The sequence below is a fragment of the Astyanax mexicanus genome, chromosome 11 (genome assembly GCF_023375975.1).
Source record: "Astyanax mexicanus isolate ESR-SI-001 chromosome 11, AstMex3_surface, whole genome shotgun sequence".
Taxonomy (NCBI): Eukaryota; Metazoa; Chordata; class Actinopteri; order Characiformes; family Acestrorhamphidae; genus Astyanax; species Astyanax mexicanus.
Window position 1 is genome coordinate 29,098,731 of NC_064418.1, and position 19,136 is coordinate 29,117,866.

Sequence of the window (19,136 nt, forward strand, 5' to 3'; positions counted from 1 at the left end):
CATCAGTAAATTAGAGACTCTCACTGGCTATCACATAAAATCCTAGGGGGCACCAGAGGCCCTCCTCTCCTCTGCCTGCAGTTCTGGGGCTGAGGCATGGTGTGCTGTTGGAGCAGAGGGACAGGGTGCTGGGAGTCCATGAGGAGAGGACAGATGGCTCCACATCGGGAGCTACTGACACCTGAGCAAACCAGTGTGGTGACTCACGCGCTGATGTAATCATTAGCAATGTTGCACCGCCTTATCGTCCCAAAAGGGAACATTTTCCTGCCACCCTCCGCTGGGGTTGCCATGGCATTACTGGTTACTAGGCCACTATCGCCAGCTTCAGGGTCGTCTGTTTCATGTTCACTTCAGTGGAGAGATTAAATTTTCAATGACCTAATCTAATAAGCGATTTGTGGAAATAAAAGAACTGCTGGGGCAAAAACAGCAGCAGGGTCGTGTCCTGGCTGTCTGGCAGAAAAAGACAGAAAGTGCGGCGGAGCGTCTGTTCTTTCTGATCCTGCTTGTTGCTTTGGACACAGCAGAAGAATGACGCCCTTAATTGTCATGGCAAATAAAGTATTGATGTAATTCTTAATAAGCAGATTCATGTAAAATATGGATGAAAATCTGATTTAGACTGTAATGACTAGTCATGTCTTTCTTTTCTTGGGTTAACTTGACTGCAGATGTCAGGTTAGGTATGACAGAGGCAAGTGTATAGCATCGTAGGCCTAAAATGGCCCAGCTTTAGCAGCCTCCACATCTTAAGATTGTCATGACAGTCAAAGAAATATGGCCACATGTTGTCTTTCGAAATATTTTTTTGGTGGCAACTAGGGGAGGATTTTGACACAATGTTGGCTTAGCCAACAAAACCCTGGGGTGGATTTTTACTTTCTGGACCTAGACAACCCACTTCTGTGTGTAACTACATAGGTTTACATAGGATCTCCGGTGGATTTGGCATTTTACAGAGACTCTGAGACTAGGTCAGTGGCTGAACTGCACTTAACAGGCATATTACACATTACTGTTAAAATGTCTTCTAACTGTTGTCTGTCTCACTGTCTCACAGTGCATGTATAAATATTCATGAGCAAGAGCCGAAATCCTATCCTATTTTTGTGCATTTTTGAGCTAAACGCTCCAAGCTATTCAGGAGGTTTTTGTCTTTAGGAGTATTTTGGTTTCTCCCCATTCAAGGAGATCACATGCTGGTTTTGAATGACCTTAGATAAGCTTCTGGTGGTGTTGCGATCATGACCACAGAGAAAGTGCAGTAAACACACACATACACACACTAGTGAGCACACATGCCTAGAGCAGTAAGCAGCCATTGCTGTGGGGCCTCATAAAGCACCTACTCTCTATACTAATATTAACCTTATGCTCTAATAATTGGGCCACTACTGCCCCGCAATTTACTCACAATAGTTCATTAATTAAACCTTTTCTGTTATTTATCAAAACAATTGTTTAGTGTTTCTATTTTGGGACACAACTGGCCCAACTGCATCCTGCTGTGACCTGATGTTCCAACATCCATTTATTGCCAGCTTTTATTCTAGTATGTGGGCCAAATAAATTGATCTTTTGTTTTTTTCTACCTGTATTCTCTACCTTTAGATATAGCTTAACATCCATTTAATTAGGAACACATCATTAATATGAGACTGATTTAGTGTTGTTTTGTGAACTCACTTTACTTTTACTGCTAGTGGAAACAGAGGCTCCTGACTCCAAGTAAACAAGCCCACTTTGTAAGGGAGGGCTGTGCTTGGCACACATGTGAATCGGATTTCCGAGACATTTCTATGCAGACTTAACACGCCATGGTGATCCTGCTGGAAAGTGTTCGCCGCTTGATCCAGTTCCTCCTTCCCCCTGGAAAGAATGTGTCTCGGGGAATTAGAGAGAGCAAACACACAGCGTCAGCAGCCATTAAACACACCCCCCCCATTACACTAGCCCAGCACGGGCCTGATCCTCCAGACCAGGCAGATGAAATCTAACCTTCCTCTTCAGCCATCAACAAGCTATCAGTGGCCCTGTCCTGCCCTCCCTGGAGTGGCACTGGGAGAAGAAGGCTTCTGGCATCGTGTTCTCAGCGGCTTGGTATCACTTCGCCTCACATCTCCAGTGTCACACTCACTCTTTCCCCTCATTTATCGGATTTCAGATGAGTTCTGTCGTAGCTGTTGTTTTGTCAAAGAGTGCTCAGGCAATCAGGCAGCCAGGAGTGCTCTGATTATATGGTATTGCTAGGATTGTTTTGATGGTATTGCTAGGAGTGCATAAGAATGATATTGATTTTTAATAAATAGTTTTGTGGCAGACAGTGGATCATTTAGTGTTGGATTTAAAATAAAAAAGGAGCTTATCTAATTAGAAATTCCCATTTATGCAGTCTTAAAAATTAGGCGTGTAAGAAAATACTGGTACGCTGGTGTATCACAATATTATATTTTTTATACTGTATTGTTTTTCAAAAATACAATATCAGTTTTTAATGTTTTGCAAGTGAAGTGAATGGCAGTGTTTTAAACAGTCTTTAGATTGCAAAGTATAATTTTATTTTACTCAGATATTATGTATATGATGACCAGTGTTGTGCACATGTTCATAGTTTTGTGAATGCTGAACTGAACTACACAATTTACATATAAAAAGAGCCTTCCCAATTTCTATGTCAGAAAATGACTGCAAACCTATAAAACGAATGACTGCATTAGTATATTACAGTATATTACAGTAAAACTAGAGGGATCCTATCAAGGGAGTCCAAAATGAATGGAAGAGAATGGAGCTAAACTGCTAAAAACATTAAACCACATAAAAAATCTAAATAGTAAAATATACATGCCTAACTTGTCTATATATTTCAGTTTTTCTACAGTAAACAGGTTTTTGGCGGTAGAGGTGCTAGCATTACTGCTACTGTGTACTGACTGGTTGGTAAGCCAATGCTGGACTTATATTTAGAGCATGTTTAAAATGTTTGGAGTTTACCTTTAAAAATGGTCTGTGGTACTGAAACATTTAATATTGCTCTGTGTTGAGGAAATTAATTCAAGATTCAGTATAAAAATCAGCTTGATATTTATGATATTTATTTCTTTTGGGAGTAGCAGTGATAAAAAGGGGTTCTATTGAAAAAGAATAGCAGCCTATTTATTAAGGGAGAAACACAAGTATTTCATTTTTGGAACTCAGATCTCAGATCCATATGGCCCATTTTCTGCATTTAACACACCACCCTCAAGAACTGACTGTTCACTGTTTGTCTGAAATATCCACCCCTTGACAGATGCCACTGTGTGTGAAGATTAGTATTTTTTACATCACCTGTAATGGGGTTTAATGTTATGGCTTATCAGTGTACACATATATACACACACAGAGACACTGCTGCATGATAAATACCGATAAAATATGCAGTTCTACATGCAGTCTCTGTAATCTATATTGGACACACTGCATTATGAATTATAATGTGATTTTTTTTTATTTAAAAAAAAGGTGGCTTTTATCAATATCAGTATTGTCCAAAACAAAATGCTGGTTTTGAATTATTGTATCAACCCAGACATTCCACTTTAGTACATCCCTAATTGTTGCTGGAAAGAGCTAAGGGAATAGCCACAACCATCAGGGAAAAAACAAGCAGTCTAATAAGAATGCTTACTCTAGAGTCTTTGTGTGTGTGTTTGGGTGTGTGTGTGTGTGTGTTTGGGAGTGGGTGGGGGTATAGTACTGGCACAGGCTGAAGGTCAGGGGAAGTATCAGTGACAGGAAGTGCTTGGCTGCCAGGTTCGGACCAGGTTACCACCATAATGAATGGCCGTGCTGACTGACACCTGGCCAATCTTAAAGAAAGAAGGAAGACAGAGCCTCTCCATCTTTTCTCTCCTCAAACAAACATGCAAACCCGACTTCACACACACACTCACACACACTCTCACCGATGCACACTAACACAGACCTGCACGCGCATGCTAGCAGGCTGTTGACGGGTCCCATATGCACCTGCTCCCCGCAGTGCTGACAGAGCCACAGATGGACACTGACACAGTGGAGCCCTACAATAACCCTGTTTAGCTGCGCCAATCACGGTGACCTGAATATCACCTCATTTAATACCCTTCAACCCCTTACCCTTTCAGTAGATTCTCTCTGAGGCATATAAAAAAAAACAAATGCAACTCAAAATATGGAAAAAGTTGGGACAGTTTGGAAACTGCAAAAAAAAGGAGAAACTGCCGTTTTTTTTATTTACTTTGATTTTAAAATGTATTTTTATTTTAGATGTATTTTTATTTAGTTGCAGGTTATTTCATGTTTAGTTTTTTATGTTTTGTCTGGGAAACTTAGGCTTGCAACACTTTCCAAAAAAGTTGTGATGTTAATTAACAGGCCAGGATTTTTGTCAATGGTCTGCTTGACATTATACCAATAAAAACCTGTAATTGTAATAGAAAATATATATAAAAAAATCAAGTAAATGTGCTTATGTCAAAATATAATGAATAAAATCATAAAATTGTCTCTTTTCAATACTTAAAATTAATATTTTTTCTGAATACAAATCAAACAGTTCATGGTCTCCAAACCTTTAGTTTCGTTATGTGTGACTACTTTTTACATCTGTTTTCAAAGTTGCATAATGTGGGTTTGATTTCTGTTACTGATCTGAAATTAGAGAGAGTAGAGAGAAATCAGGCAGCTTCTCCAAGTGTCCTGTAAAAGTGTCCTGTTTTTTTAAGGGGACAAGGCATTTTAAGGGGTTAAAGCATTTACCATTTTGTAATGTTGCCACTTAATAACCAAGAAACCAAGAAAATATTTTGGATTTGTTTTGATAACAATCTGAAAGGTTTCATTTGGGTCTGAAGCTCACAGGGCCCATTTCTTCCTAAACAAAGATCTGATCACAATACACATTTCCACTGTGTGATAGCCCATCCTTTGGTGCATCAGAGCCAAGAGAAGTTAATAAGTATTGTAGTGCTAATTGATAAAGTTTTGACCAAGTAATCCCCTGCCTATGTGGATCTATTAAATTTAGTAGAATAAAGGTTCTTGATGCAGTGGGATTGGCTTAGGCTTGTGTCCTTACCCTTTACACACTGAAATTTGTTCATTTTTCTTATAATGTTAAATAAAAGATAAATTTCTTTTATATGATTTGCATTTCCCATACTGTCCCAACTGTTTCTGGTGCCTAATAGGGTTTTAGAGTGATGCCAGAGATAAACAACTTTTGTGAACATCTTTAAAGGTTTTAGAGCCTTCACATAATGTTCATGGTGTAAAATTGACTTTGGGTGTAGTAAAATATACTGGGCAAATTGGGCAAATTTTATTCTATTTGCCCAAACATGCTTTAGAATAGATGATATGGGGCATATTTTACCCCTGCAGATAAATCACTTTTTTTACACCGTTATCCAGGCTTAAAGTAGCTCCACACCCTTATAGGTTAAATCCGGAAATATTATTTTTTATTATTATTTTTTATTTATTTTTTTTATAATTTTATTTCTAATTTTTCCCATTTTTTCTCCCCAATTTACACGGCAATTACCCAACCCACTCATTAGGACTCCCCCTATCACTAGTGATGCCCCAACACACCAGGAGGGTGAAGACTAACACATGCTTCCTCCGATACATGTGAAGTCAGCCACCGCTTCTTTTCGAGCTGCTGCTGATGCAGCATTACCAAGCAGCCAGCGCGCTTGGAGGAAAGCACAGCGGCTCGGCTCCGGTACATCAGCTCACAGACGCCCTGTGCTGCAGACATCACCCTAGGAGTGATGTGGGGAGAGAGCGCCATCTACCCACCCAGAGGGAGCAGGGCCAATTTTGCTCCCTCTAACGCCGGCAGCTTGATGGCAAAGCTGGATGAGCAGGGGTTCTAAATCCGGAAATATTTAAAATGAGGCAATAATAACTTTAAAAGTGCGCAATGTCCTTCCATCTTAAGGTAAAGTCATGATTAATATGAGTGATGGCGACGCCCAGAGATGTAGGATACGCTAGGTTTGTGTTTTTTAATAAGCTTCTTGTGCACTTTTAAAATTATGAATGCCGTAATGTTGTTTTAAATATTAGAGCTCTCTGGATTCTAACAATTAGGTGTGGAGCTACTTTGTGCCTGAATAACGGTGTAAAAAGCGATTTATCTGCAGGGGCAAAATGTGCCCCATATCATCTATTCTAAAGCATGTTTGGGCAAATGGATAAAAATTACTGGATCTTAGAAAGCTGCAGGAGAATGGAGGTGGGCTATTCAACAAAGGTTAGTTCCCTTTTTTATGTTTTACTACAACCAGTCAATTTTACACCGGAGTTTTCCTTTAATTACAGATTAGTGATCCATCTTTAAAAAAAAACAAATCCAGTTTGGAACCAAAAGTGTGTTTCTAACACTCTCCGTAAGCACTTTTATTTGTAAGACAGTGGAAGCACAGATACTGTCAGAGGGTAATGTAGGGAACATTGCGTCCCTGTCCCCTCTTCACTTCCATGTAAGGGATTGGTAAGGGTGATGTCCCCAAAGGCAGTGGTGTCAGCTTCTTGGACTAGTCATGACATCACCCTAAAGCATTTCATATCAGCAGCACAGAGCTCCGTCTGATAACATCTGCTACAGAAATGAGGGCAGAAAACTCTAACCCAGCTCCTCTGTTGACTGACGCACAGCTAGTTTGTTTGTTAGCAGAGCTCTTTGTTCCGTGCCCTCTTACTGCGTAAGTCCGAAAGTTCAAAAAGCCTTTATTTCTCCAGATGCTCGGCTGGGATTGTAATGTGATGGTGGCAGCTGCTTCTGAAAGGTATACAGCTCATTGGCAAACATCAACTGTGTTCTGCTACAGTGCCTCGTGTCACGTAGCTTAGCACTCGGTCATGATATTGGCCTCCATCATGGCCTTCTCCTATCACACACATCAGGTCTTGCCCTAGATACAGCACAACTAGAGTTTACAGCAAACCTTGAGTTTATTTAGACCTTAAAAACTTTTTGACATCATGTTAATTTGGTAAACTATATATTTAAGACTTGTTTTACTTAGATGTTTTAGATATTTTTATTATGCTGTGTGGACCAACATTTCAGCATTAGTTATTAATGGTTATTCCACCAAATATTGACTTCTGAACCCTTAAAACTTGAACTTGAAACTTTGAATATGAACTTGTTTTCTTTGCATTATTTGTGGTCTGAAAGCTCTGCATCTTTTTTTTTGTTGTTGTTGTTTCATCCATTTTTTATTTTCTGCAAATAAATGCCATATTTTTAAATGACACAATTTGTTTATTTAGAATTTGGGAGAAATACTGTTTGTAGTTTATGGAATTCAACAACAGTGTTAATTTTACTTAAAGATATACCTATAAATAGCAAAATCAGAGAAACTGATCAGAAACTGAAGTGGTCTGAGGGGATTCCAGTGAAACATGTAGGGTCAAACTGAAACAAAATTCTGACACTGAAGATGTTTATTGGGACATATTGCCAAAATAAAAGTAGAATATTCTGTAAGTAGTACTAAAATTAGTTTTATTACTGAAAGCTTTAGTTACTTAGCCAGTGGCTCAGTTGTTGTTTATTATCTGAATTTTATTTTGCCAAAAACTCACTTGACACTTAACATCATGTAATGTAGCCCACCCAGTACATCCAGTGAGTTTGACACAACTGATCAACAGTTCACTGAAGCTGTAGGATTCTGTATCTGTATATCTCTGTGTATTTTTCTTTTTTCTTCACTTTGCTCCCATAACTTGTGTGAGTAGAGCACATTTTGGGTTTTATGAGGTGAAGGTAATACCAGAGGTGTAATGCATTCCATCACTGCTTCAGCAGCAGCTTTGTGAGCGAGCTGAGATCGATTGCCCTGCCACAGCAGTCAGTCAGGCGCTCAGAGGGCCCATGCATCAGCACTGCTCCAACGCTATTTAAAGATGTGCTGTGCTGGGTTTTGATTGGTGCGGGTTATGAAAACACAACCCCCTTATCCCCCTCGACCCCACACAACAACCCCTCCTCCCTGCACCCTCCAGCGAGCTTCCTCTCTCTCCCGTGTGACCGCTGGCGCACCTGCAGACCCGGGCAGGAAGCAAGCACAGGTGCTAACGTAGCACGGTCCGTTCGTGGCTTCATCATCGTGCCACCAGCTATCAGACTCTGAGAATCCTGCGCTCGCTGGCTTCCTCTCTGTCTGAGAGAGTGAAACAGCGTGCGGAGTGAGACGCGCCGCGAGCCTCCGCCATGTCACTCGCTGTGACAGCCGCTACACGAGCTCGTGCACATGTGCGGCATCTTCAGACTTGGTCCCCTCTGAAGGATGTGGCAGCACTGAGCTCTTTTGTCTTTGCACGTGTGCACGCCTAAATATAGAGGGAGCAGATCTGTTACAGTTTGAAACCTGACTTATCAATTGGCTTCTCTTTTTACGCTCTGTTGCTTTGATTTTAATCAAGGTTTAGCATTTGACACCAGAACGTACCTTTGAGGCACCATCGCAGCCACGACTTGGCGTGACACAACTCCCAGCTGTCGCAAATGTCTTTGACTGCAAAGATCAGTGAAACCTTTTTACCAATATATTTCTAAAAATTAAGTTAAAAATAAAAGTCTTAACAAAAAGTCTTGTAAGATTCATGTCAGATTATGTGTTTTTAAATTGAAGAATTGTTCGTAGTTAAAGTGCCTGTGAACTGTAATTAGATGGAGTGCTACAGACTAGTAGCTCTCCAGCCCAGAGGGTTGTTGAACCCAATTGCAGAACAGTTGAATTCAAAGCAGGTAAACCCAAGAGGAAAGGAACAAATAAATAAATAACCACACCGCTCCTCACGCAGGATCAAACCCGTGTCGTCAGGGTCGCGGTCCAATACACTATCGCTTTCCTAGCTAGTGAATTGGGACAGGGCTGGGAAAAAACAATACAATACAAAACAATGCTTAAACAATGTATCGAGCAGTCCTACTGGTAATTTCTAATTGATGCCATTATGAGTATTTTCAATATTTGTGCCACCTCTATTACAATTATATCAGTACATCTGAACATAACAGACTTGTGTGGTGGTATGGTAATTTTTGCTTATGATTGGTAACTGAACAGAGGGGCATGGGCCCCTCTTTACTTTCTTTAAGAGAAGTTTATCCTCACCAATGTTGTCATCATTTTTTTATGTTTAAAGCATTTTGGACTACATAACTGATGAAAGAAAGGTGATATAAAAATGTTTTTTTTTTATTATTAGAAGCAGAAGTAGTAGTAATGCTTGGTGAATTAGGCCTATTGTTCATGTAAAGATGTGTAGATGTGTTGTATAGCAGATGTAATATTCATTGTTAACAGTTTAGCCTCTCGAGTGGTGTGTTCCCTCGTTGGGCGTGTGCTGATAGACTGCTCCCCCAGGCTTTCAGTAACTCGCCGCTCCTGCAGACTCCGCACTCCACAAGCCTGAGAGGAGAAGGACTTGATGAGTCACTATACTCTTGTTTTTCCATCCGCTGTAGAGATCATGCCCTGCCAATCCACTCTGCACATAAACCACATTAGATCCAGTTCACAGTGGATGCAGATTCAGTCTGCAGTGTCATGCCTGTCATCTTAAACCTTTGTTGTAGATTAGGCTGTGAGAAAAGCTAATTGGTAAAATAAAGGCATGCAAGAAACTGATGCAGAAGGAAAAAGCTGGAGGCTGTGGATAAATTGAAAATTTTCTTCTGATAATTACCCCTCTTGAGCCTACCCCTCTTAAAGGAGACAGATGAAGACAGTGAGCTCATCTCATTAAACCAGTATTTAACATTATGACTCATTACACTGTAGGTCAGTAATTTTATAATAGCAGGAATACTCAGCATCATTGTCTCGTAATAATAGATCATCATAATAAAATATTTAAATTATTTAGTAGCATTTTAAGCGCTAACATTCTTCTAACTTTCATTTGATCGAGGTCTGTCATGTTAGGGAAAGTTTTAATGTGGTTTTGAATGCTAAATATGTCTTTTTTTAGTCATAAATGACAAACAGTGTCCATGATTTTTTACATTTATTGCAACTATGGAAGTTGAAATGGAAATTTGTAGTGTGCATATTATATTGTGAGTAATTTAAAGGTCTTATTCCATCGTTTTTCATTCATTTTATGTCAAATGTCTAGTTGTGGTCTCTAGTGTGAATGAATGCCATGTGAGCTGTTTTTTTTTGTTGTTTTTTTTTTGTGGAAAAAAAAGTGCTCGGGAGATCCTGTATAACGTGCTTTAGTCCTGTAGAACAGTGGAGGGGAGGTAAAACGATAGGATTTTGCCTCTTGCTCATGAATATTCATACATGCAAACATATCGCCTCTGATTGGCTAAGAGCACTGTGACACGAGCAAGACGGACAACAGTTAGAAACGTTTTAAAATAAAGACATTTTTACCCTAATAACAGTCGTTGCAATGTCATATGTTATTTTACAACATGTGTAATAATGCCCTGCTAAGTGCAGTTTAGCCACTGACCGAGACTCTGTAAAATGCGAAATCCACCAGAGATCCTATGTAAACCTATAGTTACACACAGAAGTGGGTAGTCCAGGTCCAGAAAGTAAAAATCCACCCCGGCAGTTAAAACAAAACTCCCTGGATGTTTTCTTTTAACTAGTTTAAACAGAACTGTTTTAAATATATACCTACCTATCTTAGCTGTACTTCACTGGTGGTGTTTCATAGATAAATTATAACCATTTGTTTCTTAGCTCTGAATTACTGAGCAAAGCATGTAACACTGATGTGATATTTGCACAAACAACACAGGAACGAACTGCCATGCTGTTCCTAGCAATGCAAAACATCACTCTGAATGTTATTAGGCTAGAGGGTGCTTTGTGTAAAATGTTGGGAGAAGTTGAACAAAGAATTGGAGTGATTAGTTAGGATCTTATCAGCCAATCAGATTACTTGCTGCATACCTTTAAAATCATTGCACAATTGCAGGTTTAGTGATACATCATAGTAATGGCAAAATCAGGGAACTTAAATAAAGAGAAGATTGTAAAGAACACAGTTATGTTAATGCTCTTCAGTGGAGACAATAGATAAAACAAAAAGGCTGGAATAAAAAAAGACTTAAAGAACTATAAAAGATAAAAGGTGAAGAACCTTTGATAGACATCAATTCAGATGTAAACTTGTAAAAAAATGGTTGTTCCACTCTGTGATGGTCCATCCCAGATCCCCCTGAGCCCAGAATACCAACGCCACTTCCGGACAGGGTTTACGTGAAGCTTCTGTTTTGCATAGTAAAATGTTATATGGCATGGAACTCTGTATGTTGCCCAAAAGCTCATCATAATAACACATTCTAACTTTTTTGGAATGTGTTTCAGGTCTGAAATGCTGGAATGGGGGGGTTGGGGGGTATTGGGGGGGCGTGTCGCCTTGAGGAGGGTTTTAAGGGGTCAAAGGCATTTTAGGTTGTAAGTTTGTGTATGGGTTTCATTTTTATTCCCTTTTTTGAAAAGGGAAATAAAATGTAAATGTACAAATTGTACATGAAGATTACCTGTTTGCTTTCAAAAAATTGATCACAAAAAATATGCAATAATCTGAAACTGAAAAAAATTAGTTAGGTCATGGGAGAGAGCATAAAAATCATTGCATAACACAGAAAGAATGTAAATATCAATATCACTAATGTGCATGAAGCAACAATTCAACTGATCCAGAGCGATCTGTATCGCATTACACCGGTCTAAGAGCTGTGCACTTCTGTCTAGCGCAGGATTGTTACTGCACTGATTAAAAATTTGACTAAATTCTTAATGCTGACTCATTCCTGAGGAACGTTTGTACGCTTGTTACACAAGGCACACTGAAAAACACACACATTTAAGAACTCAGTTGTTAAAGCAACATTCTTCCCCACAAATCTAGTGTTATTTAGACTGTTTCAGCTCATTGCTTTTCTCTGTCACTGCCATGTTGTTCAACTCATCAATTCCCACTGCCCTCTGCTCTCACCCCGCTTACACTTCCCCTTTACCCACGTTCCTGGAAAGCTTCACCCTTGCTGATATGATCACTTATTCATCAAGCTCACTCGCTCTGCGGCCTTATTGACAGGGTTGTGTACTTTGTCCAGTCCGGCCGGCCTATCTGTTAAAACATCTTCCCTCCAGGCCACAGCAACAGGGCTCTCATCCCTCCCCTTATCCCCCAGGCCACTGGCCTGTCTCTGGCTGTGGAACTCTCTGAAACGCAGGCCTATTAATACCTCATATATCTCATTTTTTAGTTTTGGCCATGTTGAGCACTGTTCAGGGGGTGTGATTCTTCATCACAGCAATTTTAAACCATGTTTAAACTGATTCTGGTTCAGTTTTTTTTAGGAGCAGCTATAGCAGCTATGCACTAATGATTGATCTTTTCTATGGGGGGGCTGAGCAGACATGTCTGGGTCATGTCTGGATAGCCTTATGGTTTTATGGGCTTCAGGCCCTAGGGCACAATTTAGAACTTTCAGTCCATAGTATTTGATTTAGGGCCAATTCTTTTGTAGAAACCAGGAGGCAGTATGTGCCTCTGCATACCAACAAAAAATACAGTTTATATTCAGAGCTTTTAAAAGAAAAAAAAATAACTCTGTGTTTTTTTTTGTCTGTTTTTTTTTTTTTTTCCACTTTAGGATGCATCAATAGCTCACCGATTCCACTTGATGAGAGAGAAACATCCAGAAAAGTTTAACAGCAGGTAAGAATTTGTCAATTTTAATGATTTAAGTGTCTATATATATCTTATTAGGTTTTCTTCACAATGCTAGTAATTGCCAATCCCATTTACAGTCCACCTTATTGCATATTGATCTTACTTGGGGAGGAAGAATGCAGGCTCATGCGAGAGTTTATAATAATAATAAAAATAATAATAATAATAATAATAAGCTTCATTTATATAGCACCTTTTATACATATAAATGCAGCTCAAAATGTTTCACGGTAAAATTAAATAAAACAGCAACATGTAAAAGTGATATAAAAAAAATAAACAATTAAAAATAATATATAAACTACCTTTTAAACACTGTTAAAGGGCTGCCCAACACCAGCTTAAAAATAACTTTTGTTTTAAATCCAAAAACCCTTAGTTCAGCCTTTTACTTTTACATTTTTTTCCCAAATTATTAAAAAAAGGACATTTTCACGCCTTTATATTTTTCTTGACATATCTACCATGTATGTAGATATGAAGTTATGTCTTCCCAGTATCATTTTCATCATTTCACTCTAATCTTAGATACACAAAGTGCATTATTACTATTACATGTTGTATCATTCACATCTGTACTCAAGCCAGACACGATTTTAGAAGATGAAGCCCAAATCTGATGTCACCCATCTGCTTGCAGTTTTTGTGGTATTTGCCATTTTTTTGTGTTAAAAATATATTTCTAACTGTACTGCTCAGTGCCATCCATGTGACCTAAGAGATGCCCTCGATTAACCAACACTGCTATGAATCGACAGTTACATAGAAGCTACGGCATTCATCCCAGTCACCAAGAGTAACAGGGCCATTTATATTCAGTTTTAACCTATTAACATGCCTTGACCCATATTCGAGCTACAGGTGTAGGTGATACAAAACCCTTATTCTCTGCTGTAAAATATTTTCTATACTTATTTACACACTAATAATTTGAGGGCTTTTGAAATTTCCCACAGGACACTTGGAAAAGCTGCCTGTTTTTTTTTTCTCTACTTCACTTTATAATTCAAGATTAGTAACATGAATCATGCCAAATTCTGCAGGTTTTAAAATAGACATAAAACAAAAACTAGACAAACATAATGAAACTAAAGGTTTGGAGGACATGAACTGTTTGATTTGTGTTTAGGATTTGTATTAATTTTAAGTTCAGGAAAGAGCTAATTTAATGATTTTATTCATTATATTTTGACAGTTGCAAATTTACTTGACTATTTTTCTATTTTTTCTATTACAATTACAGTTCTGCTTTTCAGTAATGTACCTTATCAAACATGAAACCTTATTATTTAGTGCTTGAACATAATTCCTTCAGATTTAGGGGTGTAATATCAGGCAGAACATTTACAAAAATCCTGGCTTGTTGGAAAAACTATGCATTTAAATCAGACAGTAGATAATAATTAAGAACAATGAAAAGAAGAATATTGTTTATTCTTTAAATGTTAAAAAAAATGTGTAAATCGTCCTGTTTCTCACTTTTTTTGTTATAGCACGGCACTCTCTAAGAACCTGACCTGCAAAAAGAAATCAATTGAAAAAAAAGATAAAATGGTGTTAAAAGAGGTGCTACTTTTGTGTAGTTTTTGTAGGAAATGGTGTTGTATTGTACTTTTTTGTGGTAGTATATTTTAACTGCTGGGCAATTCTCAAAAGTCAATGAATTAATAAACAGCAGCTACCTGGCAAAATCAATCGATTGTTATTGCTTGGCTACAGTCAGTAATTGCAGACAGTTTGTGACGTGGAAGAGTTTTATGCAATCACCTATTGTGGTGCTGTTGCGTGTCTAGGTTCAGGATCGCGTAAGAGCTGAATAGCAGCACAGGAGAAGCTCTGTGTTGAGTAATATTGTATTATTTATGTCTGGTCTTGGTTTCTTGTCTTGGTCTTGAGGTGAGGAGCACTAGGAAATTGTTGTTATAACAACTGGTTTAATTTTCCCAAAAATCAACAGTGTGTCTTATAATCCAGTGCTTCTTATGTATGAATTTTACCAGTCAGATTGTAAGGAGCAGTAAAGCCACTCTGCTGAAGTACAGCTTTATAAAGGAGTATTAGCATTAGCTGCTAAGCGCTAGCTCTTTTGCCTGTTCAGAGGTAAGTATTTTGGACTAAAGTCTGCGTGTTTACGGTGTTAAAATCAGCTACATAGGACAGCTGTTAGCTGATAGCACCCTGGCTTACCTGAACACTCAGGGTTCCTCATTGTAGCCCTGTCAGGTGGCATTAGCCGCTAATGCTAATTCTCCAGCTTTTACTACTGGTGAAATTTGGGAATCTAAGCTTACTGTATATAAATGGTAGCGCTTTACTCACCCAAATAAACAGTTTACAGGAGAGAAATATGTGTAGATTAACATTGAGTGCTCATTTGACATTTGAAAGAAAGTGTTTTTTTATTACAGTTTTGTTTATTTAGCTTATCTTTACTTAGCTTAGTTAACCTACTTCCCACCACGACCCAGCGGCAAGACCTGCTGAATTATAAGGAAAACATGGCGACACCCCTGTTTTTAAACTATTGTTGCATAATGCATCTTACAATCTGGTGTGCCTTGTGTATAAACGTAGACCAGAAAATAGACATTTATTAAAAGTGCACCTTATAATCCAGTGTGAAAAATGCAGTAATAATAATTTTAGGCTGTGATATTTAATAATTGATATTAAATCATTAAAACAATACATATTTGTTTTTTTATTCCTATTTTCTTACTTTCTTATCCTATGTTCTATCTTAGGTTTCACTTGGTCATGAAAAACCTGGAAAAGTCATGGAATCTAAAAATAGCAATTTCTAGGCCTAGATAAGGAAAAGGAAAAGGATAAATAAAAATACCCAGAAAATTTTCATGGGAATTTGGGAATTTGGTCTACAAATCTTTGTGTTTCCATAGAGAAAATCTATCAGCTCAGAGTTAATTCAGTAATTTAGCCCTACACAATGGAGCTCTCAGGATCTGCCACACATTTTATTATTAAAATTTCATTTTAAGCCTGCTATAATTATTTAATTATATTATAGTTTTAGTTGATTTTTGTTTTTATTGTCCATGTCTGCACTGATGTTTTGAAAATCATATAGTAATAAAAAATTGCCTAAAAGGCATAGAAATGTCATGGAAAAAATCATGGAAATGTATTGATTTAAAAAGAAAAAGTGTATGAACCTTGATCGCAGCTACACCTGGTCTTGGTCTTGACTTGAACTCATCTCTTGCAGTTTTGACCATAATACTAGTTCTGAGTGAAGAGTGTGTTCCAGGATCCTTCACACTCCTTACATTACATTCCTTTACAGCTTTTCATGACAGTTTCTCAGTGGTGAGGAACATTAAGTCATGCCCTGTGTACTAATTCAACGTCCTCCAATGCAAAGTCGATACAGATGATGTTTTGCCTTTTGACCTTGAGAAATAGACATTTACACAGGAAAACGATGATGAATTTGATGAGTTGGAGCGTTTTTGCTTCCTTTCCTCTGTTGTGAAAGCCAGCTGGGTCAATGTCAGGCTGAGCACGTTATTGGCTTGCCGACTCACTCTGTTCCCTAGCTGTGGGAAGAGCTGGAGTGAATGCTGCTTCTTAATTAAGGCGAACTTAGCGGAAGGCAAACTGGTCGTCTCTCCTAAAGAGATGGGCGTTCTGAGTGGGAGAGTAAAAAAAAGATAGCATCTAATTTCAAGTGCTTGTCTATTATTTCCCTTTAATTGTACCATTGAATAAATGTGCAAGGTAGTGCCAGAACAAATTTGTCTGATGAGTAAGTGCAGTGGGCTGGGGTGACATAAAAAAAGCAGCACACTCACATGCCGTGGCGTGTGCAGGGACCACCAGCAGAAACGTTCTTCGTCCTTTAAACACAGATTTAGCATTGGGGTTCCACTATTGCCTATGAGTCTTTCAACTGTTACACAGTAATAGCTCAGGCTAATCCTGTAATAGCACTTGGGGGTGACCACTATCAGCACCAAACATACGACGCCTTCGTCATTTAAGAAAGAGCTGCTCTCTGCCTGCAGTGCTCTTTACAGTAGCTGTTTGGGGCCCGCTTTGAAGTGAAGCTGCAGTATTGTCCCCTGCTCTCATCAGCTGATGCATCTATTCAGGCATGCCATAAAAAGCCCATGTAGCCTTTGGCAGCTCAACTTAAAAGAATTGCTCCAGAATAGGGCCTGTTTTGTTTGCGGCTGGTCCTTCTTGCAAGTTCTTCCCCCAAGGCTTCAGCATGATAGACAGCGGAGTCAGTAAAGTCTTCTAGCACAAACAACAAATAACATTTCTTGGTTGCAACTGAATGAATTGTAGGCAGTACAGAGCAGTTTTTCAAGAACACTCAAAGGATATGACTGCAGAGAGTGTATGAGTGTGTTGAGGTTGGTAAAAAAAAAATATAGTACTAAAACAAACACTAGCAACAAAATTAAAAACGAATCTCTATATTTCTTTGGCATAGTTGAATAATGATTTTGATGATAAAATATCTGTAAAATGTACCATTTCCTACTCTTCAAATTGTAACGTTAAGTTACCTCATTTTTAGTTATCTCATTAATTCATTCTATTAATGCCCCAAAAATGGACAGGTTAAAAGCTAACTCTATGCCAACCAGAGAAGGGAGAAGGACCAAATGTCTACATTCTCTTCAGCTAACTAACTGTATCACTGTACCAAGAAAACTCAGATAACACAGATAGCACCTTTCTGTGAGTGGTTATGAGCCATCTCAGTAATGTAAACTGTTCTACGTAAACGTAAACCTCATCTCTCTTTTCTTTACAAGCCCCCTATAAAATGAAAATAAGTGTTTTTCTCTTAGGCAAAATAACATGGTTATAAATAGGCTTTTTTAACTGTAATAAACAGTTATGACAACAATTCAGCAAATCAGCATAAAACAGTGTTGTCAGTGTATGGAGTGTATTTCATCTATCATAAACATGAAATAGCAGGGAAGATAACAAAGTATGTTTGGGTGATATAAAGTCAGCAACCCAACAAAGTGGTTTAACCTCACAAAACTTAATATAATCAGTGTTTAAAGTGAGCTTGTACCAAAATTATAATAGCCATTTTTGTGGCCATCTTTGCAATGTGGTAGTTTTTTCCAGTCACACAATTCCTGGCTTCAATCTCCATGAATATTGGAGTAACCAAAATACTTTAAACTGAAGGGCAAATAATCACTATCCAAATCACTGATAGAATCTGACTATAATCTCTTTAATAGTTTGTAGCATTTGGCTCAATAATGAACAAACAATAATTTTTTTGGCTTGTTCTGGATATTCAGCTTTTCCCACAGACATTTCCCAGAGATGTTATAAATGAGGAGAGTTGTCACTGCTTAAAATATGAATGGAAGTTCTCACAACGCTCAACATGGTGTCTGTTTATGGATAAAGTCCTGCCATTCAATGAAAAGAGAGCGGGGGGTGGGGTTGTGATATTGTGTGGCTAGTGGAGAAGCTCTGGCAGTAGCCAGAACAACCAGCACCAAATTATCGTTGGCCCTTCTCTACATAGCCAACAAGCTAATCGGCTCTTTTTTTTGGAGTGAGATTTAAAGCAGCCACCAGAAAATGGGAGTTCTGGCATAAACTTTAAAATTTCCATTGATTTGCTTTTTTCAATATTAAATGTCTCTTCTGATATGAACCGGTACCACTTAAATCACTAATTTTTAGGATGTAACAAAGTCCAATTTCCAGTTTTAGGCATTTTTTTAAGAGTGAAATTTGGCTCCTTTTTAAGAGTGAAATTTTAAGCAGCCAGCAGTAAATAGGAGTTGTGGCATAAACTTTCAAATTTCCATTGATTGGCGTTTTTTTCAGTATCAAATGTCTCTTCCGATATGAGCTGGTACCACTTAAATCACAAATTTTTAGGACGTAACAAAGTCCAATTTCCAGTTTTTGATCAAATATTTAATGTAATACTAAAAAAAATGCTACATAAGAACTTCTTAAGCCTAAATTTAAAAACCTAATGAAAAGGGTTAAGACAATATTAATAGTAGAGACAGCAGTAATAAGTAGGTCATGTTACACATGACAGTGAAATGGCTTTGTAACAGAGCTTTATTGTAAAATTCTGACTGTTAAGATTATATAAAGACAGGCAGTATCTATACAGAGACTCATTTTGTTTACAGTGTAACAGTAGCAATGGCAGTGATAGTGTAGATGCCTTTTAATCAGGTTCTAATGACTCACACACACACACAGAAGCAGTGTGATGGAAGTGAGCCGGCTGAATTAGCTGGTTTAGTCCAGATCCTCATTATTAATAATTTATGGACCCAGATTCCCAAACTATTGTGAGTGTGCTGAAATGTGGCTCATGCTTTCAGAGCATGCCAGTCTTC

At 38.2% G+C, this 19,136-nt stretch overlaps 1 protein-coding gene across 4 annotated transcripts in view; it reads left to right on the forward strand.

Annotated features, from left to right (window-relative positions):
- Positions 1-19,136, forward strand: part of LOC103046181 (diacylglycerol kinase beta) — a 194,126-nt gene that overhangs the window by 130,298 nt on the left and 44,692 nt on the right. For all 4 annotated transcript variants that reach the window (XM_049484968.1, XM_049484967.1, XM_049484970.1 and 1 more), the window contains one exon: positions 12,686-12,750. In XM_049484968.1, coding sequence (XP_049340925.1) covers positions 12,686-12,750 — 65 coding nt within the window. The remainder of the gene's footprint in view (positions 1-12,685; positions 12,751-19,136) is intronic.